Source organism: Amia ocellicauda, chromosome 18 (assembly GCF_036373705.1).
Source record: "Amia ocellicauda isolate fAmiCal2 chromosome 18, fAmiCal2.hap1, whole genome shotgun sequence".
Taxonomy (NCBI): Eukaryota; Metazoa; Chordata; class Actinopteri; order Amiiformes; family Amiidae; genus Amia; species Amia ocellicauda.
Window position 1 is genome coordinate 3,670,400 of NC_089867.1, and position 26,815 is coordinate 3,697,214.

The window sequence follows — 26,815 nt, forward strand, 5'->3', positions numbered from 1 at the left end:
GGTTACTAATGCAGCCAAATGAACAGACTTCTACTTCTTGTATGTAACGGCAGGGCAATGGGAGAATCGGTGGGACTTTGCTTTGGTGGTAGATTGTAGATTTAATGGGGATTTTAAATGTGCTTTAGGATTATAATCCTCAAACTTAATTTGTGATTAAATGTGATTCATGTATTTGGCTGCACTGTAGCAATACTGCAATATTTTAATGATGTGTTCATTGTATGATGCACTTATTCTGTATTCTTTAATGTGGTGACATGCTTTGGCATGGTGTTCCACTATATACAATTAAGATTGATTGATTTAATTTGAATGAGGATTAAAGATTCTCATAGTATAAAATAAAAAGGGACATATTCCAAACATGATCGAGCTAGTGAAGTGCTATTACTATTGCTTTTTATATTTGTAAATTGACAATAATCTGTGAGCAAAAATGGAACCTGCATATTTATAATCTTTTTTTGGGAAGATCAGCAACCTGAGCCTCAAGATCACAGACTTTGATCTCTAAGACCTCAACATGCTGACAACATTCACAGATGAGATCATTCTGCAAACCTGACACCGTAGTGTCCACATTTAGTAAGTTGTTGGTGCTTGGCTCGGTCTCTTGGTTTTTGTCCCCTTATTAAATTTCTTGTATTTTTTTGTTACCAAGAAACAGCTGCTTATATACCTTAGTTCCTGCCACCATCTGACACTTCACTGATTCCACCTCCAAATTCCTTAACTAAGTCACCTTTCCTTCAATCTAGTTACTCTAACCAACTAGACTGGACAGCTGGACTGAATTAACTATAATTAAGGCAAACTGGGAATATGGTTAACGATATGATACGATTAATTTAAGGCAAAATTAAAAACAAGATTAGGAATGCTAAGCCTGTCTGAAAGTAGAAACACAACAAAATAGATTTCGCTCTCACCTGTCCTGTGTCTGACTTTGGCAACTTCTAAAACGTTAAGTTATAGCTTGATTATATTAAACAAAATTATGACAATGTAAACATAGCATCTGGGTAGTTTGTAAACAATGCTCACACACACCACACACAGTAGCACTCTTATGCATTGTTTCTTTGTGGTAACATTTCAGTGTAGATTTTTTCCTAAGTAATGTAAAGAAAACGTTTGCATTATGATGAAGAGCTGCAGGATGGATGAAAAATTGGCAAAATAAAGCTGAAGTTGCAAGAAGCATAAATGTCACAAGTAGTGTGGTGTCTAGGCACTTAATGTAATATGAGGAGATAAGAGATATGGAGACATGTCCAAAGTCTTTCCAGAGCCACAACATTTCACAACCATTATCCGTCTCTATCTTTAAGACATCAGAGAGCCATTTAATCTGGGAAAATCCATACTAGAGCTATTCCAAGCTGCAGGCATATCTTCAGCTTCATGAGTATCAAAAAAGTAGGTTTAACACCCAGTGATTTGCCTTACTAATATCTTCCCAAACACAGGGCAATTCGTCATGGTGTGGCCAATATTCAGAGTATTATAAGAAATACATGTGTAATTCTTGTATTCTTCAAGATTTTGTCTACACACTTAGGGGGTGATGCCATAAGATAAGTGAATCGCAACACAACCATGTTGGAGTAAAACTAGTCTGCAGAAAGTAGCATATATACCATATGTAAGTAAAGTGTTAATTCAATTATCCATCATTGCTAAATATCAAACAGAACGAAATTTCAATGTACCATTTGTAATTCAGTAATATAAGAGCATATATAAGAGTAATATAATTGGTCGTGGGTCTGAATACCTTTGTAAGGCACTATATATATATATAAATTATATTTAAAAATGGAGAGGTGCTGTCTAAATAACCTCCACTGAGAAACCTTAACTGATGCACAACAATGAAAACAGTGCATCATGCACAAACAGCCAAGGGAGAGATGACATATCCAGGTGTCTTTCAGTAATATAATAATACTGGTTATACTGTACAATCAATTCTGGAAGCATCACATTTCTGAAGGTTTTTGTTTCTAAATGAGTTTTTATTTAAAGGGATACTTTGGTATTAACCAAGGGACTTAACCAAGTCCTCAGCTCCCTTCATGACATGTGTCTTCATGCTGCTTGAGTATCAGAAGAAACTCTGAAACTAGACGGCAGTTTAGCCTTAGCCACAGAGACTGTGATTTAAGACTTAAGAAGTCTCCCTTAAAGTCACTGAACTTTGTGCCTAACGTGTTCCTCAAGCTAGCATTCTCACTTGATCACTGGGATACCGCCTAGTTTGAACATTTTCAACAGTTGAACTAAAAATGCAATAATTCAGTCAAGTAGCTATGCACTCTGTGCTAAAGGCTGTGTCCTCGCCATATCAACAGAACATTTGCCTTGCCAGAGAACTATCTCTGGACCCCTCAGAGACATGTACACACTGAGAAGTGGGTGGGTAGCCATCCTCTTATATAGGATATCGTCACTGTTATAATCACCATCTAAAGTAATTTATTAATCTAATTGCACTACCAATATGAATAAATGATAATTCATGAAATTCAGAGATGCAGAGATATTTACATTTTGGATTTCAAAAGCCACTCAAAACACGGTTAATTATATATTTTAAGGGCAGTCATTATACCCAAATAAAAATAAATTTTTTAAATTACCATTCTTATATTCATAACTCTCTCTACACATATTAAGTAGGTGATTTCAAGGAATATTTTGTTTTGTGTATGTTCTTTAATCTTTAAAGACTTGTAAATATAGATGCCTCAAAATGTATTCAGACTCTTTGTAAGTACATCTAAAAGTTGTTTTAGCATGAAAATCAATTCAACTGGACAGTAAAGTACAGTAAAGAATTGCATGAGTATCAATATTGTATGTATCAATAGTATACTAGGCAGTAGTATGAAGTAGTGGTTAGGGCTCAGGGCTCTGGGCTCTGGACTCTGGAGTGGAGGGTCATGGGTTCAATCTCAGGTGGGGGGCAGTGCTGTTGTACCCTTGATTGCTCCAGTAAATGCCCAGCTGTATACATGGGTACAAATAATGTGATATATTGTAACAATTGTAAGTCACCCTATAAAGGTTGCCTACTATGAAATCAAGTAATAATAATACAGTATCTGTGAAAAATAGTTATGCAATACAGATGGTCCTTTCTTAACATTGTCTTACTCCTGCTGGTTCACAGTGGGTATGATGGTCTTCTGGACTTTTATTGCACTAAATATACTACTAATCAATGTGCATAAGACTTACCTTTCATTCCAGTGTCACAAGTCTTCTGTTGATGTCCATGTCCTAGTATTTCATTATTCTATAATACAAAAAAAGTACATTTGATTTTCTTTATATGTTCATACTCAAGGTTAACCCTTTGCGTAGGAAAACATACTAGTAGGTTCTGTGCTGTGGTCCTTGGGTTTAATGTCACACTTGCTTAAGTGCTTAATGTCAGGATTACAGAGAAATTATAACTTCATATAAGATAATTTCCTATAGTTAATAGTTTAATATAATCCTTTTCATATTGCTTTCTGATCACCTGTTCTGGATTTTGACCATAAGGGTCTGTTATTTTTAACAGAATTAGTCACTTCTGGGAGTGTTGCTGAGGTTCAGGGAGTATGCTGTAGCTGTCAGTGGAGACATTAAGGCGATGTTTCACCAGGTCCACCTTCTTCCCGAAGATAGAGCCCTCCTGAGGTTGGTGTGGCATGACATGAGGAGAGAGGATCGCCCTAATGTCTTCGAATGGCAGGTACTCCCTTTTGGCACCACTTGCAGCCCGTGCTGCGCGACCTTTACTGTCCAGAGAACCCCCTCGGGTTCATTTTACCCTACACCACCAGAGCCAAGGTGCTGGTCCAACGTCTCTGGGATAAAAAAAAGGGACCCCCTCCTTCCCCAAGATCTGTTACAAGCCTGGAACGAATAGGAAGAAGAGCTACAGGTCTTGCCACAAATAAGCTTACCCAGATGCTATGTACCAGAGGAGGTGGACCAATCAGACGTCACTAGAGAAATTCATGTGTTCTGTGATGCATCCGAGAAGGCGTACGGGTCTGTTGCATATCTCAGGACAGAAGAAAGTCAAGGGGAGATGCACCTGTCTTTCCTCATGGGCAGGTCCAGAGTAGCCCCTAAGCGCTTACACTCCATGCCCAGGTTGGAGCTCTGTGCAGCACTTACTGGAGCCCAGCTGGCGAAAGTACTCGAGAGAGCTCACCTTGAAGATCGACAAAACCATTTTGTGGACAGACTCCACAACTGTGCTGACATGGCTGCAGTCAAAGTCGTGACGCTTTAAAGTCTTTGTTGGCACAAGAGTTGCCGAAATTCAAGAGCTCACAGATCGTCATGCATGGCGCTACGTGGATTCAGCGAGGAATCCAGCGGATGACATCACAAGAGGCAAGACCTTTGGAGAGCTTGCAAAGGCCAACAGATGGAGCCAGGGACCAGCATTCCTCCGTCAATGTCCAGCCGAGTGGCCAGGGAATCCGACCACCAAACCTGAGGAGGATATATCAGAGCTCCGGAAGCCCACCTTCTGCGGTGTCACATCTGCTGTGTCCAGTCCCCAAGCCTTAGATGCAACGTGGAAGAAACTATTGGAAGTGACAGTACAGGAGCTACATGGGCCGGCAGAACAAGACAGTGCCGTTATGGCAAAGGATTATCAGGAAGCCGAGAACCGCATCTTTAGAAGAATCCAGCAAGACAGCTTCCCAGACGAGCTACGTCTCCTGAAGGCAGGTAAACCCGTCCCTGCCAGCATCCGCTTAATTACTCTGTCCCCGGAACTGGATAAGTATGTGGAGCTTATTAGAGTTGGGGGCAGACTTCGTCGAGCTGAAGGTATGGAACATTCTACAGTGCACCCCATCGTTCTATACCCTAGTCACCCCTTTACTAAACTCTTGATTCAAGACTACGACAGCCGCCTGTGTCATCCAGGCCCTGAGAGGGTGTTTGCTGAAATCCACCGCACATTCTGGATCCTGCGAGGACGGGAAGCCATCCGTCGGTTCCAGCACACCTGCACAGAATGCCAAAGGTGGAAAGCCAGACCAGTTGTTCCCAAGATGGCTGACCTACCAGCCGCACGCTTTCCACTCTACAGGCATGGACTGCTTTGGACTCTTTCAAATTAAAGTGGGGCGGCGGACTGAGAAAAGATGGTGATACACTTGGATCTCTTGACCAATATTGATGTTGATTCCTTCCTAATGGCTCTCAGGAGATTCATTGCCCGTCGAGGGACGCCTGCAGAGTTGTTCTCCGACCAGGGAACAAACTTTAGAGGAGGAGAGAAGGAGCTGTGTGAGGCCTTCACTGCCATGTCACTAGGCCTGCAGCAGCAGCTGGCCAAACAGAAGATTGCCTTCCATTTCAACCCTCCCGGTGCACCGCATTTTGGAGGAGCTTGGGAGAGAGATCTGATCTGTTAAGGCTGCACTCTACACCACAGTGGGGGCCCAGTCGGTGATGGAGGAAGTTTTGAAGACCGTCCTTACAGAAGTGGAAGGTATCTTCAATGCAAAGCCTTTGGGCTATGTATCCTCCAGCATTTTGGACCCAGACCCAGTGACTCCAAATCTCCTGTTGAAGGGGCGTCTAGATAGATCTTTGCCTCAAGTGGTTTATCCTGAAACCGAACTTCTCAGCCGTCATCGATGGAGACACTGCCAGATTCTTACAGAGCACTTTTGGTCTAGCTTTATCAGGAAATACTTGCCCGGCCTGCAGACCCGTCAAAAGTGGCACGCCACACCAGCCGACCTCACTGAAAACGGGGTAGTCATGTTAGTCGACCCGCAGCTTCCTAGAGCCCTCTGGCCAATTGGACGAGTGGTCAAGGTGCATCCAAGTGCAGATGGTCATGTGAGGTCAGCAGAGATCAGGATTAAGGACAAGACATACACACGGCCAGTTGCCCGACTGGTCGTCCTCCTAGCCATCCCAGATGGAGATGATCCTGTTGATATGGCTGCTGTGGCCCCTTAGTAGCCTTTTTCAGGAGCAAACTGCCTAAGCAGTTTGGGGGCGGCTGTACAAAAGGCTACAGATTGCTATAGTTTGCGTCATTCTGCTTAAGAGCTGTAGCTTCGCCTTTCAGTGACGCGAGTGCAGTGCGACTTCTTCCCAGTGCGACCAGACGCGAGTCAAGAGAGAGTATATTCTGCTCGCTCCTATTTAAGTTTAGTTTATTTGTGTTTAGACAGAGCAGTGTGCGTCGCTGACGGACTGTAAGTAACCTCTGCGCTTGTTTATGTGTTAGTAGATGCAAACTGTAGTTAGTTATTCCGTTTATTTGGTGGATTATTACACCGCAAAGAGAGCCTGTTTAAGTCGCAATGTGTGCGCGATCGTTCAGACTCCGGCTATTATTATTATTATTATTATTATTTCTTGCTTGATAACGTGTTACTATTTCTGTTATATCGCTATATATTCAGGTTCTGTACATACAGCTGTGACCCTGATACTAAACGGGCAGGTTGCTTACCTTCATGTCTCGTTATTGTTTGATTAAAGTTGGAAGATGTCGGTGTTAAATTTAGGGCTCCTAGCGGCAGCAGCCTTTGATGTTCAATTAGTTAATCTTCTTATGTTTATAATATTATACGCCTAGTAGAATTACTTTATTTATACTTAATGAGGATATAATTATACTAATTATATATATACACTCACCTAAAGGATTATTAGGAACACCTGTTCAATTTCTCATTAATGCAATTATCTAACCATCCAATCACATGGCAGTAGCTTCAATGTATTTAGGGGTGTGGTCCTGGTCAAGACAATCTCCATTTCTAGGGTTTTTAAAGAATGGTGTGAAAAGGGAAAAACATCCAGTATGCGGCAGTCCTGTGGGGGCGAAAATGCCTTGTTGATGCTAGAGGTCAGAGGAGAATGGGCCGACTGATTCAAGCTGATAGAAAAGCAACTTTGACTGAAATAACCACTCGTTACAACCGAGGTATGCAGCAAAGCATTTGTGAAGCCACAACACGTACAACCTTGAGGCGGATGGGCTACAACAGCAGAAGACCCCACCGGGTACCACTCATCTCCACTACAAATAGGAAAAAGAGGCTACAATTTGCACAAGCTCACCAAAATTGGACAGTTGAAGACTGGAAAAATGTTGCCTGGTCTGATGAGTCTCGATGTCTGTTGAGACATTCAGATGGTAGAGTCAGAATTTGGCATAAACAGAATGAGAACATGGATCCATCATGCCTTGTTACCACTGTGCAGGCTGGTGGTGGTGGTGTAATGGTGTGGGGGATGTTTTCTTGGCACACTTTAGGCCCCTTAGTGCCAATTGGGCATCGTTTAAATGCCACGGCCTACCTGAGCATTGTTTCTGACCATGTCCATCCCTTTATGACCACCATGTACCCATCCTCTGATGGCTACTTCCAGCAGGATAATGCACCATGTCACAAAGGTCGAATCATTTCAAATTGGTTTCTTGAACATGACAATGAGTTCACTGTACTAAACTGGCCCCCACAGTCACCAGATCTCAACCCAATAGAGCATCTTTGGGATGTGGTGGAACGGGAGCTTCGTGCCCTGGATGTGCATCCCACAAATCTCCATCAACTGCAAGATGCTATCCTATCAATATGGGCCAACATTTCTAAAGAATGCTTTCAGCACCTTGTTGAATCAATGCCACGTAGAATTAAGGCAGTTCTGAAGGCAAAAGGGGGTCAAACACAGTATTAGTATGGTGTTCCTAATAATCCTTTAGGTGAGTGTATATATATACGCCAAATTCTGACTCTACCATCTGAATGTCTCAACAGAAATCGAGACTCATCAGACCAGGCAACATTTTTCCAGTCTTCAACTGTCCAATTTTGGTGAGCTTGTGCAAATTGTAGCCTCTTTTTCCTATTTGTAGTGGAGATGAGTGGTACCCGGTGGGGTCTTCTGCTGTTGTAGCCCATCCGCCTCAAGGTTGTATGTGTTGTGGCTTCACAAATGCTTTGCTGCATACCTCGGTTGTAACGAGTGGTTATTTCAGTCAAAGTTGCTTTTCTATCAGCTTGAATCAGTCGGCCCATTCTCCTCTGACCTCTAGCATCAACAAGGCATTTTCGCCCACAGGACTGCTGCATACTGGATGTTTTTCCCTTTTCACACCATTCTTTGTAAACCCTAGAAATGGTTGTGCGTGAAAATCCCAGTAACTGAGCAGATTGTGAAATACTCAGACCGGCCCGTCTGGCACCAACAACCATGCCACGCTCAAAATTGCTTAAATCACCTTTCTTTCCCATTCAGACATTCAGTTTGGAGTTCAGGAGACTGTCTTGACCAGGACCACACCCCTAAATGCATTGAAGCAACTGCCATGTGATTGGTTGGTTAGATAATTGCATTAATGAGAAATTGAACAGGTGTTCCTAATAATCCTTTAGGTGAGTGTGTGTATGTATGTATATGTGTGTATGTATGTGTGTGTATATATATATATATATATATATATATATATATATATATATATAATTACAGTGAGGGGAAAAAAGTATTTGATCCCCTGCTGATTTTGTACGTTTGCCCACTGACAAATAAATGATCAGTCTACAATTTTAATGGGAGGTGTATTTTAACAGTGAGAGACGGAATAACAACAAAAAAATCCAGATACACAATTATACATCACTTCAGCTGGCTATTCCCAGGATGGTCAAAGATAATTAATTGCCTTTGCCCATGTGCTGTGCTGGGACCTGTGCTGTTCTAAATTGACTTTCTCCATTAAACTCTAAGTCAACATTACGTCGTCGTCTGAGTCATCTGTGTCCTAACCGACACCCAGGAGCGAACACACTCCAGCACCACCCCTAAGATTTACAGTCCCCTTAGCTCTACCCAACAAACTTTATATACATAGTTGCACTTCTTAGTATTGATGTTATTCTGTATTTGCTCTGCTTTTACTGTAAAATCTTGTGTAAGTCGCCCCAGGTAAGGGTATCTGCTAATTAAAAAAAGAGAACCTAACACAACGGATTCTTGTAGGTAATTCAATTAAGTATTGTCCGATCTACGTGTATTTTTTTTAGACCACAACAAACGCATTGAGACATTCTCGTTTATATTAATTTCTTATTGCTACAATACCACTTGTAAACGTATGCAGACATCATATACTTCAGTGACATACATGCTATACGATCTTCTAAATGTTTATTCACGTATTTAGTTGTAAGTAATTTAATTCCTGACGGCTTTTCACAACTATCACACACACAGGTGAAGCAATAACAGAAACTGAACTTTAAAGGAGATTATAATGGTCAATTATTTGCCATCTGAATGCACACTCACACTTTTGTGACTCTAGTGTGTATTTGCTCTCAATAAGGAAGAGGTCACCATTTTTTCCATTTGTGCAGTATAATACAGACCAAAAAAAGACCCAAGCCCTCTGGTGCCCAGGGAAGAAAAGGGAAAAAAGAATTTGAGGGAAAATGGGATAAGGATGTGATGTGGTGAATGAATAGTGTATCTAATTGCATAGTTACCGTTAGAGCAGTAGTACTACTAGCCAGCTTACTTTGGATGATACTAGTAATGTTCGCTAATTTAAATAGCTAGCTAGCTATAGTCAATGTCATTTACTTTTACCTTAAATTCATTAGGGAATGTAGGAAAGACTATGCAGCTTTTTGGGAAATAACCTAACCTATGACATAATTTTGAGAAATACACTTTTTCTTACAAGTGTGCTGCACGAACCCTTTATTTTTTGCACATATGTTTTCTATTGGCTTTAAGTTGTTTTATAGAGAGCATTGTGCAGAATGAGGAAAAACTCAAAACTTTAGTTTACTTCAATAAAACACTTGCATTTAATGCTGGAATTTTTTTTATCTGATTAAACAAAGTAGTAATCGACAGATTAATTGATTATCAAAATAGTTGTTTGTTGCAGTCCTAGACCTGATTAATTTAGTCAGCCCTAATATACAGTACTGTGCAAAAGTATATTATATATATTGTATACAGTGAGGGAAAAAAGTATTTGATCCCCTGCTGATTTTGTACGTTTGCCCACTGACAAAGAAATGATCAGTCTATAATTTTAATGGTAGGTGTATTTTAACAGTGAGAGACTGAATAACAGCAAAAAAAATCCAGAAAAACACATTTCAAAAAAGTTTTAAATTGATTTGCCTGTTAATGAGGGATATAAGTATTTGATCCCCTATCAATCAGCAAGATTTCTGGCTCCCAGGTGTCTTTTATACAGGTAACGAGCTTAGATTAGGAGCAGCACTCTCTTAAAGGGAGTGCTCCTAATCTCGGCTTGTTACCTGTATAAAAGAAACCTGTCCACAGAAGCAATCAATCAATCAGATTCCAAACTCTCCACCATGGCCAAGACCAAAGAGCTGTCCAAGGATGTCAGGGACAAGATTGCAGACCTACACAAGGCTGGAATGGGCTACAAGACCATCGCCAAGCAGCTTGGTGAGAAGGTGACAACAGTTGGTGCGATTATTCGCAAATGGAAGAAACACAAAATAACGGTCAGTCTCCCTCGGTCTGGGGCTCCATGCAAGATATCACCTCGTGGAGTTTCAATGATCATGAGAACGGTGAGGAATCAGTTCAGAACTACATGGGAGGATCTTGTTAATGATCTCAAGGCAGCTGGGACCATAGTCACCGAGAAAACAATTGGTAACACACTATGCTGTGATGGACTGAAATCCTGCAGCGCCCGCAAGGTCCCCCTGCTCAAGAAAGCACATGTACAGGCCCGTCTGAAGTTTGCCAATGAACATCTGAATGATTCAGAGGAGAACTGGGTGAAAGTGTTGTGGTCAGATGAGACCAAAATCGAGCTCTTTGGCATCAACTCAACTGGCCGTGTTTGGAGGAGGAGGAATGACCCCAAGAACACCATCCCCACCGTCAAACATGGAGGTGGAAACATTATGCTTTGGGGGTGTTTTTCTGCTAAGGGGACAGGACAACTGCACCGCATCGAAGGGACGATGGACGGGGCCATGTACCGTCAAATCTTGGGTGAGAACCTCCTTCCCTCAGCCAGGGCATTGAAAATGGGTCGTGGATGGGTATTCCAGCATAACAATGACCCCAAACACACAGCCAAGGCAACAAAGGAGTGGCTCAAGAAGAAGCACATTAAGGTCCTGGAGTGGCCTAGCCAGTCTCCAGACCTTAATCCCATAGAAAATCTGTGGAGGGAGCTGAAGGTTCGAGTTGCCAAACATCAGCCTCGAAACCTTAATGACTTGGAGAGGATCTGCAAAGAGCAGTGGGACAAAATCCCTCCTGAGATGTGTGCAAACCTGGTGGCCAACTACAAGAAACGTCTGACCTCTGTGATTGCCAACAAGGGTTTTGCCACCAAGTACTAAGTCGAAGGGGTCAAATACTTATTTCCCTCATTAACATGCAAATCAATGTATAACTTTTTTGAAATGCGTTTTTCTGGATTTTTTTGTTGTTATTCTGTCTCTCACTGTTAAAATACACCTACCATTAAAATTATAGACTGATCATTTCTTTGTCAGTGGGCAAACGTACAAAATCAGCAGGGGATCAAATACTTTTTTCCCCCACTGTATATATTATGTTTTACATATTAATGGCATGATTTTCAAAAAATGCAAAAGTCAAATAAATAATTCAGTAAAATTGATCAAGCCTATGAAGACAAGTGGAAACCACTTTAAAAACATTGTATTGAAAGCCTTGGGTCTTACCTTTATAATTTCCCATGAGTTATCAGTGTCATGTGAAAATGAGTGCGTTTCATTTAGCTGTCTTGCAGTGGTGTGCTTTTGATCTCCTGAGAAAAATAAATAAAAAATAAATAAGATGTGTATAAAAGGGTAGTTATAAAAAAAGAAAAAAAGGCTTTTCATATGGAGTAAACTTAGTTGCAACTATATATTGGATTTTATATTATCATTCTCTCTGGTTTCTAAATATTTATGTGCATTGTATGATTGAGTTCAAACTGTATATCACATATTAGATTTTATTATACATTTAAACTGCCTAGAAAAAATAAATATTGCATTCTCCCATAGATTATATTGTTTATTTTGTTGTCTTCGCTGATTACCTGTAGTAGGTCCAGTTTTGGCTTTTGATGTATCTTCAATGAAATCATGACACTCCTATAATATGTAAAAAGGAGAGCACAAGTACATTCTTTCAAAACTTTGAGCATGAACAAACCACATAAATACAGCAAATAATCTGAACTAGGTGGTATTTTGACCCGGGTCAGAAATGCCAGTGTAAAGAGAAACACATTACACAAGCATGTATAAAAACACAGAAAATAGGATTAGAATTAGCAGTCTTCATCTAATTAAAATGGTCAATTGACTGTTTACATTTTGTAACATAACTAAGTAAACAGCCCTCATATAATGTAAAAATTGAGGAAGAAGAGATATTTTGAGAGGAATTACCTAAAAAAGATTTGTAAACCCAAGACCATTCATTGGTGCCAGTGGAGAAGGGCTTATTCCATTAATTTCAGTTGGCCATAACGTCATGTATAATTAAAATGTATTACTGAAATTTTGCATGCAGAAATCTTCTGTATAAATGTACACATGGGAGACATTTAATAAAAATATGAGATGGTCACCTGTAACTCTCTGGATTATTTGGCATGAAATGAACTACAGGTAAGATCACCCCTTAAATATTTATGGCCAGGATAATGTGCTGGCTGGTGCATCAGAATTAAAGGCTTATATTTAATTCCTGTTTTAAGCAATTTAGGCTCCTTCATATTTGTCAAGGAAATGCTAATGAAGTTATGTTATAAATTATAAATTATGTTTTTGAATGAACAACAAAAAGAATGGAGTCATGTTAATTATATTCTTCTATGATTAAATAAAGAACAGATTCAAAGTTTTTTCATTACCTGCTCATCTTGCTCAGCACTTGTAATGCCTTTCTTAGTAACAGTCAAGTGCTGATCTCCTTTTTGTGATGAAGTCCTTATCTCCTTTTGTTTGCATGGAGCAGGATCTACTGATGATTCTTGTACTTTTCTTTTGGCTGTCTTGGTTTCCAGTTCTAAAGATCACACAAATTAAAAGAGGTTACGTAAAAAATGATTTATTGTATACTTTAGAATGCTATCCATTATTTCATTAGTTTTACAACACTGATTGTGATTTGGTGTGAGGTTTAATTTTAATGTAGTTTTAATTTTAAGAGTTTTGGCTTTACTTGCTTTACTGATGGAATGACAATCTGGCACCGGGTGCAGTCTGTAAAACCCCCAAAAGAGTTAAACCGGTTCCTGTATCGCCAATACAAAATTTATGCTCATTGTCTATATGTGCTTGTTTGATATCTGTTTGAACAAATGTGTAGTAAACAACCAAGGTCAAATGGCAAAGATATGGTCAAGTGGTCTGGAGTTCCTTATTGAGCTGCAGGGAGATGGCTTGATATGGAAGGAGTGGCCAGAGAATTATTATGCGATGCGATCGGCCTAATAATCAACGCTTGGTGAATATTTGAAGAAGAAGAAGATGATGATGAGACTAGTGTTGAGTTATTATGTGTCCGTTTGTATCAATGAACAGTGTGTCCTTGGGTGTGACTCCTGGGAAGTATCGGAGATGCAAGAAGGGGTGAGAGGTTTATAGGGAATGAGGCGAGTTTACAGTGAGGGGAAAAAAGTATTTGATCCCCTGCTAATTCTGTACGTTTGCCCACTGACAAATTAATGATCAGTCTATAATTTTACTGGTAGGTGTATTTTAACAGTGAGAGACAGAATAACAACCAAAAAATCCAGAAAAACGCATTTCAAAAAAGTTATAAATTGATTTGCATGTTAATGAGGGAAATAAGTATTTGATCCCCTATCAATCAGCAAGATTTCTGGCTCCCAGGTGTCTTTTTTTTTATACAAGTAACGAGCTGAGAATAGGAGCACTCTCTTAAAGGGAGTTCTCCTAATCTCAGCTCGTTACCTGTATAAAAGACACCTGTCCACAGAAGCAATCAATCAATCAGATTCTAAACTCTCCACCATGGCCAAGACCAAAGAGCTGCCCAAGGATGTCAGGGACAAGATTGTAGACCTACACAAGGCTGGAATGGGCTACAAGACCATCGCCAAGCAGCTTGGTGAGAAGGTGACAACAGTTGGTGCGATTATTCGCAAATGGAAGAAACGCAAAATAACTGTCAGTCTCCCTCGGTCTGGGGCTCCGTGCAAGTTCTCACCTCGTGGAGTTTCAATGATCATGAGAACGGTGAGGAATCAGCCCAGAACTACACGGGAGGATCTTGTTAATGATCTCAAGGCAGCTGGGACCATAGTCACCAAGAAAACAATTGCTAACACACTACGCCGTGAAGAACTGAAATCCTGCAGCGCCCGCAAGGTCCCCCTGCTCAAGAAAGCACATGTACAGGCCCGTCTGAAGTTTGCCAACATCTGAATGATTCAGAGGAGAACTGGGTGAAAGTGTTGTGGTCAGATGAGACCAAAATCGAGCTCTTTGGCATCAACTCAACTCGCCATGTTTGGAGGAGGAGGAATGACCCCAAGAACACCATCCCCACCGTCAAACATGGAGGTGGAAACATTATGCTTTGGGGGTGTTTTTCTGCTAAGGGGACAGGACAACTACACCGCATCAAAGGGACGATGGACGGGGCCATGTACCGTCAAATCTTGGGAGAGAACCTCCTTCCCTCAGCCAGGGCATTGAAAATGGGTCGTGGATGGGTATTCCAGCATGACAATGACCCAAAACACACAGCCAAGGCAACAAAGGAGTGGCTCAAGAAGAAGCACATTAAGGTCCTGGAGTGGCCTAGCCAGTCTCCAGACCTTAATCCCATAGAAAATCTGTGGAGGGAGCTGAAGGTTCGAGTTGCCAAACGTCAGCCTCGAAACCTTAATGACTTGGAGAGGATCTGCAAAGAGGAGTGGGACAAAATCCCTCCTGAGATGTGTGCAAACCTGGTGGCCAAGGGGTCAAATACTTATTTTCCTCATTAACATGCAAATCAATTTATAACTTTTTTTAAATGCGTTTTTCTGGATTTTTTTGTTGTTATTCTGTTTCTCACTGTTAAAATACACCTACCATTAAAATTATAGAATGATCATTTCTTTGTCAGTGGGCAAATGTCCAAAATCAGCAGGGGATCAAATACTTTTTTCCTTCACTGTAGCTTGAACAAATTGTGTTTTCTTATGGGTCGGATATATTTAATTTTAAGGCAAATTTGTGAATCTGTGGGTTGAGGAAGGAGGTATGATACATGACGGTGAAAGAAGAGGTTGAAATGCGGTGGAGGAGCTGAATGGGGAGCATCTCAGGAATTGAAGGAGTACTGAAGGAACAAAATGGATATTTAATAATGGAGTAAAGCATCGTGGGTGATATTGTTAGTGCTGAATGAAAGAGGGGGAATGGAATGATTGTTTGCAGAGTGGACTGGTAATGGATCTCGTTTGTGAGATTGGGCATAGCAGACTGATTAAGGGTGTCGGTATATGGAAAAATTAGTGAGGTGACTGAAGCTATTATTTATGGTACTGGCCGGTTGTGGTGAATTATGTTTTCAAGTTGGATCCCCAAGAATTCAAGATGCTTAGAGAAGCACCCACAACACTTTGGGTGTAAAAGGGAGGGTGGAGGGCAGGGAGGGCACAGGGGGTGGCAGTGGGCAGTGTGGAGAGCCAGCGAGAGAAGGGCAGAGGAAGTCGCACAGGGCTGGAACCTGGGTCCATGCGGCGAGGGTGAACACGGCCTGCATTGATTGCATGCTGGGTGGGTGGGACAGTAGGCAGGGCTGGGGAAGTGAGGTGCGACAGAGGCAGAGGATGGTGCAAGCAGTGCCGTTTCTAGGCATAAGCGACATAAGCAGCTACTAGGGGGGCCCCTACCAAAAATAATTATACATAAATCAAACATATTTTCGATTATGTTCTATAATTGGTTCTCATAAATAATTACTATTATCAGTTTTCAAAGAATTTACAGATTTTGTTTATGAGCAAGTTGGGTATCATGGAATCAAACATCATAGTTTATGCGCTAGAAACCTGCCATTGATCAGTGGCTGCATAGCGTGTGCATCCTAACGTTTTGGGTGTGGCAGAAAAAAAAAAAAACTTAGTATTGCAACATGACCAAATTATAGTGTTGGAATAAGACCAAGAACATACCAATCTGATGCAAGAAAAAGGTTAATAAAAATAAACTGAAGAAGAAAAACAAGCACAAGAGAAAGGCAGTGTAATATCATTTGGTTACGTTTAGTTTTTATTGCTGTATGTAGCTTTCATGCATACAAAGTTACTGTTTTAATGATGATGACATTAAATGTGTAGCTAAACCAGATAGCTGGTTGGCTGTGTTTTTTTATCTGCTTACTTTAACTGGACAGTTCAAGTTCACCTTACCTGACACCAAAAAGTGTTTTATTATAACACGTTTGCTGTGTATTTGTGATTTTTACATTGAATAGGATCTGCAAAAGGTTTGATCAACTCTTCGCTTTTTTCTCCTTAGTATAAATCTATGCTATAACAGTGTGACATAGTGCTGCAGCAGCAATGATCAAGTTAGCTAATTAGCTAGTAAGTTAAATTCAGCAATTGTGATTTGGCAATTGTGGCTTGTATACAGGGATCGATTCATATTGGGTGGGGCAGCAAGCTGAGTGGAGGAATAGAGGGAGGAGATAAAAAGCAACTAGGGTGAAGGACGAATTGAGGCCAAAGGCGTGGTGGGCAGTACGATGAAGAAAGGAGCAGAACAAGTAAATGTACAGTGGTAGATTGATGGCCGGCGAGCGGAGGGCAGTCCTAACAAGAAACAGACAGACAAACAGTAAAGGAAATGGCGGCAGTATAGGAGGCAGACGTGGTGATGGGGTTGCCTTGGAGACCGGTTGACAGCGTCCAACAGCAGAGGGACCTTTAAGGAGGGAAGTGTTAAGTGGGTCTCCAGATAACTCTGCAGGGTGCACAGAGGTCCTATATAGGAAAGAAGAGGTAGAGGTCGACTTACAGTACAGGCAAAGGGAAGCGGGAGGGAGGGCAATAGTAAGACAAGTCACATGTCACGCAAGCACTCGGATCCAAAATGACAAGAGTGGATATTACGTTGCACAAGCACCTACGGGGGGCGGTGGGGGGAGAGAGATAAGGCCACATGGGGGCTGCGGGGGGTGGAACAGTAGGTGGGGAATACAGGAAAGTTATTTGAGGGGTGTGCAGAGGTTATGCAGTAGAGTGAGATTCACGCATTTGTTTGGCCAAGCGATTTTCCTGGCTTGAATATTGCTGTGGGAAATGCTGCAGGGTATTTATACTTTATTGTGCGGAAGCGAGAGGAAAGCAATTTGGAAAGAAACAAAGGTTTACCAGATTTGTCATGGCTGCTTCCTCTGTCATTGAAGCCTCCTATGTTTTCTGCACTCATTGTCTCATGGTGTGTCTGTACATTTTTAGATTTCACAAATAAAAAAAACATACCTGTTAATTTTACATAATATTCTTGTTCAAGCAGAATAAATGAAAACTAATAACAGTAGATATGAACATTTTCTGTGATATATACAGTACTGTGCAAAAGTTGTAGGCAGTTTTAGGCAGGCAAATATAAATACACACATTTATTTATTTATATAGAATATTTTACAAAGATAGGTTGTTTATGCAACTCCAGTTATCTGAAAAAGAAGGACTCCCAAAGGGGATTATTGGACATACTTTTTAATGAACAAAATAAAAGGCTCCTGAGTGTATTTAATCACGCCTGCCTTATCAGTGCAAAGGAGACTTTGTTGTGAAATCATGAATAAAGGCACCACAATAATAACAATAATAATAATAATAATAATAATAATAAGAAGAAGAATACATGTAAAGAGAAACATCATGAGAACACTTAAAGCTCCCTAAAAAAGATTAATAATACTTAAGTTCTTAAGTAAGAAGGAAGGCAATACATTGATAACAGAACTGAAATGCTATGGGGAAATTACGGTGTACAGCGGACTACAAGTATTACTGTACCAGAAAAAAAGTTATTTTACTCAAATATTCTTTGTATATGAAGAAAGTTCTTGCTGTAATATGTTGCTCCTAGTCCTAACAAGGCCTGACTCATTCAGGGTTGGCATGCATTCTGAAATAACGCAATGAGAGAGGAGTGACACAATTCAATAAGGTGGATGTCTGAAAATACCATGTTAGGGTTTCGGTTAATGTAAATACAATTGCAACTATTCTATGCTTTACCCAAGCTAGTCTTGCATATTTACCAATGCAGCTAACTAATTACAGTATGTATCCTGTTAAATTACCAAGGTGTTACAAAAAAATTACATATTTTTGTAATTACCAGTTTATCCTCTTTATTCTGTGTTCCAGATTCTGACACCAATCTGTCTCCTGCTTGACTGTGACTTAAAATTGCAGTTTCTTGATTTGATGGTGAATCTCCAAACTTCTCTGTTCTTTCTGTTAAAAAGTTACAAAGGAAATCATGTTCTGACCTATATAGAAATAAAACATGCACAGTTTCAGTGGTACAAAACTATTTTATATATGCCTAAATCAACCTTTATCCCCTGAGAAACTGTACATTCAATGGATTTCAATCTACATTGATTTGGTTTCACTTGGCAGGGTTCCAATCTCCATTTTCTCACACTGATCAAAGGTACAATTCTAGCAGTTTGCATTTTGGCTTTGGAAATGTGGGGGTAGGGGTTATGTCTTTTTTACACTGCAATAATTGGACTCCATTGGACATACTCTGTCTCTGTCTTTACTAATTATGTTTCAACCAGAGAATATAATGAAGAGAAAAGATGCACTGGACTGCAGTTCATAATTTCTTATTCAAGGTTGATTACTCTCACATTGCCATTTATGAGTTTACAATTTCACAGTCTAAACCATCAAAACCACACCTCTGCAACCACACATTTATAATGATAAGGAAATGTAAGGAAAATAAATAATGTAATGTAACATGTAATTCTCTGAACATTTCTCTTTGATCTGTGAAGACAATGGCATTCTTAAAAACATAGAAGTCTGGTGAGATATTTGAGCAATTGGCTTTTGAGAGGTTGTAAAAATGTCTAAAGAAAGGAAACAATAATCAAAGCAATGCTAGTGGTGACTGGAAGCTAAAGATAAGGAAAAAACATAAAAATGGGGGTTTTCTAACAGTAATTTGAGTATGACTGCAGAGAGCTCCCAACTGAATCTCTGAGCTGACTGTTAAGCAAAGAATGTACTCTTTAAGCTGAAGCCAGAGACGTGTTTACAACCAGGATTTGTGTTTGTATTTAAGCACTGTATTCATCGATATTTTCTAGAGATATATGAATCTTTATTTTTGTGTTTACCATAAATTGGAAAATTGTATTTCTGAGCCTGTTTCTCTGTTCTCTTACCATCCAGAATGAATGTTTTATATACATAAAGAAAAGAAAAAACACTATAGAGTCTGGACAATCATATGCATTAACTTGATTGGAGAACAAAGTGTTCTCTTCTCACTCACTCGTGCATTTATGATACAACTAAAAGGTTACAAAGGTATTTTTCCCTCATTGATACTGTGTGCAAATTGCACCCCTTATTTTAAGTATAATAATAACTGCTAAAAATGTTTCAGGTTGTATTTCTAAGTGTCTGCCCATTTCATTAGCCAGGCCATAGCAAATAAAGGGGCGTCGCCACGCCAATTGGGTTTTATATGATGAAACTAATTATATAATTTGCTATATATAATATTAAAAGGATAGATCCTTGGCCCCTGTTTGTCAAGGTCCTACAGCTTCAGGTTAGCCCATGCATAAATCTGGCACTGTCCATGACACACGCATACATACTTACCTGTTTGTGCAGTCATAGAAGTTAAGCTTTGATTACACTGAGGACAAACCAGCTCCCGTGTTGTACAATCAACATTGCAGTGTGGGCATTTCATTTTTTCAATTAACCTTAAGGAGAATAATATAAAAATTAGTATAGAATTGGTAACATAGAATGTACAGATGATATTCATAAATGTACATATGATAATGTAAAGTCTATAATTTATGTTTGCTGCAATATTCCCCTATATTTAAAAGTGGTTAAAAAAATCTTAAACAATAGCATTAATACTTGCACTATCCTAGACACAAAACACAATTTGTCTTACCTTCATGCATTATGTTCCATTACTTAAAACAGAGCAGTTCTTATGCTGCAACTGTAAAAGAAATATGCCTTATATACCTAGGATTGTACCATCAGGAGCTGGGTAAATTAAAGCTTAAATATAACTCTCGATGAAGGGTTGCATTGTTATTCTAAATTGTAACTGAAGTATTTTTAATCGAAATTAATGGGATTTTACATTGGGATTTCAGAATATAAAACGGCGTTGAAAATGTTTCTATTGTAAAAGTGGTTCAGTCCACTGATGTTTTTGTATTAGATGAAAGTGAAAGGACTTTTTTAAAGTGAAAGGACTAATTCCTCATTAATGGCATCATTTCTCAGAATCCTTTGTTAAAGGAAAACAATAGTGAAAGGATAATAAGTTTAATTCGCCCAGTCTTAAAAACAAAATGCCCTAAAACAGGGGTTCCCAAACTTTTTCTGTCCAAGGACCAGATTTTGGCTGAGGATCCCACCTATAAAAAAATGACACAACTGCCTCATTATACTATGTTAATAAAATGAAAAATGGAGAACATAGAACATTATTCTTAGCTTGCCGCGGACCCCTTAGCGCCCCCTCACAGACCCCTGGGAGGTTGCGGACCTCAGTTTGGGAACCTCTGCCCTAAATCATAGATAAATATTGTTGAACTACAACCTTAAATAACTTGAAAACAAAACAATATATATAAAAAACAAATGATAATTTGTAAACATACATGTAGTACTTTCAGAAAAGGCAAAATGTGTTTACAGTGTATTCTGATAACATTCCTATAAGTACATAAAATGTGTGTTGCTGTGATTCTGTGAATTAACCCTTTGAGAAAATATATTAAAATAGAAGTGAAATGAGGAAATGCTTAAATTTCCCACACCCAACTTTTTGTTTTTTAAGTTTTGGAAATGTAGCATATAAACAACCTTGGGCCTGAAAGGCAAACTTGCAAAATTCTGAGAACACTCTAAAAATCATTGCGGTAAAATAACTAATTTAAAAGTTGCTAACAAAAACAGGAATTAAATAAAATACTGATAGATATTTCCCAATGAAGAAAGACTTTAAAGGTCTTATACCGACAAGACAGGGCAATCACAGGCTGGGCAAAAGGGGTCGGGCGATCAGGCAAGCAGAATCAGAGGAAGTCGAGGAGCAGAGCTGGAGGTCGAGGATTCAGAGAATTCAAAGGATTAACTAGGCACAAGGATACACTGCTTTGAGTTGTAGTGAAAAACTGACAAAACTTTGCATTGAATGAGAGTCAGGGAGGGGTTTATAAAGACCTGTAGGAGAAGCCGATGATGGAGAGCAGGTGTGCAGTGAGTAATCTTAGTGCTAGTTTTGAAGATTGAATGAATGACTGAAGCTGGGAGAGTTGACTTTTATGGACAGAGCGATGACGACCTCTGGTGGGGATATGTGGAAGTGCATTATACAGTGATTGTCACACAATGCAGCAGGGGTGGACACTTCTATGTGTAGTAGTCCAGTGGGCTACCAAAGGTAAACTATGGTAGCCCACCACAGATTGTGGTAGCCCACATTTTTCATTTCCATGTAACGGTACAATAAATACATTGTAGACCGATCTAATTTCCAGAACAGAAAAACACAAACACTTAACTATAAATGTTTTTTTGTTTTAACATTCCACATTTAAATTGTCATATAAACTTGACGACAACATACCGCTGACAGAAAAAATAAAAAATAAAAATCAAGTGAAAGTAATATGTTATGCCTAGATAGAAAGGCCTGTGTATTGCTTGGTCTGTCCTACATACATTTTGTAAAACTAAAATACAAGTTGTTTTCAAAACAAATTATATTATTAAATTATATACGTTTAAGTGTAAAATAAGTGCTTTAAATCTTTATTTTCAATTAGACAGAGATCCATGCAGGGTTCACCATTAAATGGCATAGGCTTGGCATAGGCATAGTCAGTGTCTATGGAATGCCATTTAATCAATATTAAATAAATAATAATAATACATTAAACGTGTATAGACAACATGTTCAGACAAGCATTACGTTACCGTAAGAAAACTTTCCATGTGCAACAATGAAATAAATATTTGCTATTTATTATTGTTATTGTTATTATTGTGATCATCATCAAGATATGTGCTAGTAGATATGTATTTTAAATGGCACAACTTGACTCCCTTAACTTATTACTCTTACAGATTTGTAACTGCAAACGACACTTTGCTGTATTATTTTTAATTTACTTAGCAGACCTTAACCGGGGCAAGTTACAGTTGAAACAAAATACACATTTCTGGATTAATCCTACAGTAAAAGAAGCTACAATATAGCAGGTTAATTTAACTGAAGTGTGCTTGTTTCAGTCATGGCATTTATGGACACATTTATTAAACCAGTCCCTAATGTTTTATAGGGAAACCCAGATCTGCTGTATTTATTTATTCATTCATTTAATTTGTAAATGGGCACACGTTAACTTAATCGTGTTCGCCTTCATACTGACTGTCTCTGCGGGGCTGTTATACAACAGACCTGCACACCATTCACAAAATGACAGCCTGAAACACCACCCAGCTGTTCATAAAATATTAATAAAATCGATTATTATCCTTCAGTTTATTTTTAACTAGTCGCGGCACTGCACTGGTCCTGTGAAATCCAAGTTTTTAATACTTAGATATTAACTGTAAGCAGTAATTGTTTCTGTACGTGGATTTCACTCCATGCTGCTAATAAAAATTATTTATTTGTGATCCCACATGGCATTTGAGATTATATCTTCCGACATAATGTAGCTGATCTCTTCCTTGTCTGTCTGCAAGTCCTGCACACATCTCGCTTCTGAAAGAGAAGGATTTCCTCAGTGGGAGACGGACGCTTACAGCACGTCTGGCAGCAGATAGTTAACCGGCCACAAAACCTGGATGCGTCCAGACGTGACAGGAGGAAAAAACGTTTAGCATGCCTTTTCAGACACCACAATCGGTCGCAAATAATCTGCCATTTTAAAGTAGTCGGCTGATACCGATTATAAAAATTTGTGCCTATAATCTGCCGATACCAATTGCTGGATCAGTGCATCCCTAGTATATGCCATGATAACGAGATTATCAGTGGTATTCACTTCACCTGTCAGTGGTCATAATGTTAAGGCTGATCGGTGTATATATACACATAGGCACAGTCACCTACATAATTACTGGCACCATTGATAAAGATGAGAATAAATGCTGTATTAAATAAAGACATGTAATATGTAGAGAGCGATTGTCTATAACTTTCATTAAAAATATGCTTTGTTTATAATTAAATTCCGATGCCATGTAGTTGCACCCCACTCAGTTGCATAGTGGTGACTGTCAGACCAGCTCACCTATTCACTGATTGGGTTAGGAAGAACAGTCACTCAAATGTACTGGACCAATGGAGAGCCATGACCTATGCCTAGCCCGCCTGTTGACTGAGGAGGCGCAGTCTGCTGCTCGAGTGCTCAGTGCAGATGACGCCCTGGACTTCAAGAAGCTGAAAGACAGTGTCCTGGACCTTGTTGGCTTGACGACGGACGGGTAGCGCCGGAAGTTCAGAAGTCTTTGGTTCCAACCCGGCTCCCGCCCCCGGGCCTTCGTGCAACAGTTGTGGGATGCTTGTCACTGCTGGCTAAAGCTGGACGAGTGCTCCACAACCAAAGTTGCGAACCTGGTGGTCTTGGAACAGTTCCTCAGCTGTCTGCCACGTTACACCTCAGAATGGGTAAAATCCCACCGGCAAAAGACCTGGAGGAGGCCATCAGGCTCGCTGAGAACCACCTTGCTGCTCAGGATGATTACACCTACCGACGCCCTGGGGCGGACGGCCCCCAACCCATTCCCAAGACCCTCTCTGGTCCGATTCGCCGGATACCAATGTGACTCTGTAAACTCCAACTCCTAAACCTGCCTCTCCCCAACCCGCTTCGCCTTTCCCCCCTGTCCATCCCAAACACAAACCCTCCTTAGCACCCTCCTTTTCGCTCTCTCACGGTAGTGTGCGGTCCCCTGGAACAGCTACGGTGACGTGTTGGCGTTGTGGACAGCCTGGACATCGCCAGGCTGGATGTCCACTGATGGTAGTGGACTACTCTGCCGTTTGTGCTGCTCACCCACCTGCTCACCCTGGTTCAGCAAAAGACTTCACGGTACCGGTAAGAATCAGGGGGCATGAAGTCAAGGCCATCCTGGACTCTGGCTGTAGTAAAACGCTAGTCCAGGATGGCCTGGCTCCACGGAGCAAAGGCAGGTGAGGCACTAAAATTGTTATTAGGTGTATTCATGGGGACATACACTGGTATCCCATGACCCAGGTAACCATGGTTATTGGTGGGGAAACATATAAGATGAACGTGGGGCTTGCCCCTCGGTTGCCATTCCCGGTAGTCCTAGGGCGGGATTGGTCTGAATTTCTGTCTAATATTAAAGATTCTAGACTCTCATTGTTTGATTTGGCTGGGGCACACTTGGGACATGGCTCTGGGGACTGATCACCCTTGATGGCTGCAGGCAATGAGTGGGGCGGGGACAGCCTTCCCTCCGACTCCAGTCGTGTAGCAGCCGACAGTATTCTGTTGGACCCAGGGGAAGGAATGAGTTCTGGGACTCACCAGCTTTCTCCTGCTTCCAATGGGAAAACCAACACCTCCAGTATAGCCCAGGATGCCGCCTTCTCCCGGGTTTCTGATTTCACTCTTGACCAGTCAAGAGATGATGCCCTGGGACGTTTATATGACCAGGTCGCAGTTGTTGATGGTCACATTGTAAATGCACAGAGGGCTGGCTCATATCCCCAGTTTCATATTGAAAAAGACTTGCTGTATAGGGTCACCAAAAGTTGAGTCACGAAACAATTATTGGTACCACGTTTACATAGGCGCTTTGTGTTTCTCTCCGAACACAAGGTACCTATGGCGGGTCACCTGGGTCATGACAAGACCTTAAACCATATAACGGATCGATTCTTTTAGCTGGGCATTAAAAAGGCTGTAGAAAGGTGGTGTGCTGCCTGTCCGGAGTGCCAAAAGACAAATGCAAGTGTGATACCACGAGCCCTGCTTGTACCACTACCTGTCATGGAAACACCATGAGCATGTTGGTATGGACTTGATCGGTCCGTTAGAGAAAAGCTCCATAGGGTATCAATTTGTGCTAGTCATAGTGGATTACGTCACTCAATATCCTGAAGCGATTCCTCTACAGACGATGTCAGCGGCTAGGTTCACCGAGGAGCTGTTTAAGGTCTTCCCTAGGGTGGGAATTCCAAAAGAAATTTTGACAGAACAGGGCACTCCCTTCATGTCACGCGTGATGCGTGCTCTTTGTAGGCTGTTGGGGATTAAGTCCATCAGAACATCAATTTATCATACCCAAACAGATGGCCTCGTGGAGCGCTTCAATGAAACCCTCAAAAACATGATCTGTAAATTCGTAAGCACAGATGCTTGTGACTGGGATAAGTTACTACCACCCCTGCTGTTCGCTGTATGTGAGGTTCCCCAGGCTTCTACTGGCTTTTCTCCCTTTGAGCTACAGTGAGGGAAAAAAGTATTTGATCCCCTGCTGATTTTGTAAGTTTGCCCACTGACAAAGAAATGATCAGTCTATAATTTTTATGGTAGGTGTATTTTAACAGTGAGAGATAGAATAACAACAAAAAAATCCAGAAAAACGCATTTCAAAAAAGTTATAAATTGATTTGCATGTTAATGAGGGAAATAAGTATTTGACCCCTTCGACTTAGTACTTGGTGGCAAAACCCTTGTTGGCAATCACAGAGGTCAGATGTTTCTTGTAGTTGGCCACCAGGTTTGCACACATCTCAGGAGGGATTTTGTCCCACTCCTCTTTGCAGATCCTCTCCAAGTCATTAAGGTTTCGAGGCTGATGTTTGGCAACTTGTACCTTCAGCTCCCTCCACAGATTTTCTATGGGATTAAGGTCTGGAGACTGGCTAGGCCACTCCAGGACCTTAATGTGCTTCTTCTTGAGCCACCCCTTTGTTGCCTTGGCTGAGTGTTTTGGGTTATTGTCATGCTGGAATACCATCCACGACCCATTTTCAATGCCCTGGCTGAGGGAAGGAGGTTCTCACCCAAGATTTGACGGTGCATGGCCCCGTCCATCGTCCCTTTGATGTGGTGCAGTTGTCCTGTCCCCTTAGCAGAAAAACACCCCCAAAGCATAATGTTTCCACCTCCATGTTTGACGGTGGGGATGGTGTTCTTGGGGTCATAGACAGCATTCCTCCTCCTCCAAACACGGCCAGTTGAGTTGATGCCAAAGAGATCGAATTCGGTCTCATCTGACCACAACTCTTTCACCCAGTTCTCCTCTGAATCATTCAGATGTTCATTGGCAAACTTCAGATGGGCCTGTACATGTGCTTTCTTGAGCAGGGGGACCTTGCGGGCGCTGCAGGATTTCAGTCCTTCACGGCGTAGTGTGTTACCAATTGTTTTCTTGGTGACTATGGTCCCAGTGTACTCCAGCCCCATCAGTGATATGCTTCTGCATACTTGGACGATGTGGTGATTTTCAGTAAAGACTGGAACAGCCAGA

At 40.7% G+C, this 26,815-nt stretch overlaps 1 protein-coding gene across 1 annotated transcript in view; it reads right to left on the reverse strand.

Annotated features, from left to right (window-relative positions):
- LOC136714076 (uncharacterized) overlaps positions 1-20,273 on the reverse strand; it is a 40,477-nt gene extending 20,204 nt beyond the window's left edge. The window contains exons 1-8 of the mRNA XM_066691388.1: positions 20,232-20,273; positions 19,922-20,028; positions 18,411-18,529; positions 17,429-17,501; positions 12,944-13,098; positions 12,122-12,176; positions 11,757-11,842; positions 3,247-3,304 (exon numbers count right to left, since the gene is read on the reverse strand). Of these exons, the coding sequence (XP_066547485.1) occupies positions 3,247-3,304; positions 11,757-11,842; positions 12,122-12,176; positions 12,944-13,098; positions 17,429-17,501; positions 18,411-18,529; positions 19,922-20,015 (640 nt within the window). The 5' untranslated portion in view covers positions 20,016-20,028; positions 20,232-20,273. The remainder of the gene's footprint in view (positions 1-3,246; positions 3,305-11,756; positions 11,843-12,121; positions 12,177-12,943; positions 13,099-17,428; positions 17,502-18,410; positions 18,530-19,921; positions 20,029-20,231) is intronic.
- Between the last annotated feature and the right edge of the window lie 6,542 nt (positions 20,274-26,815).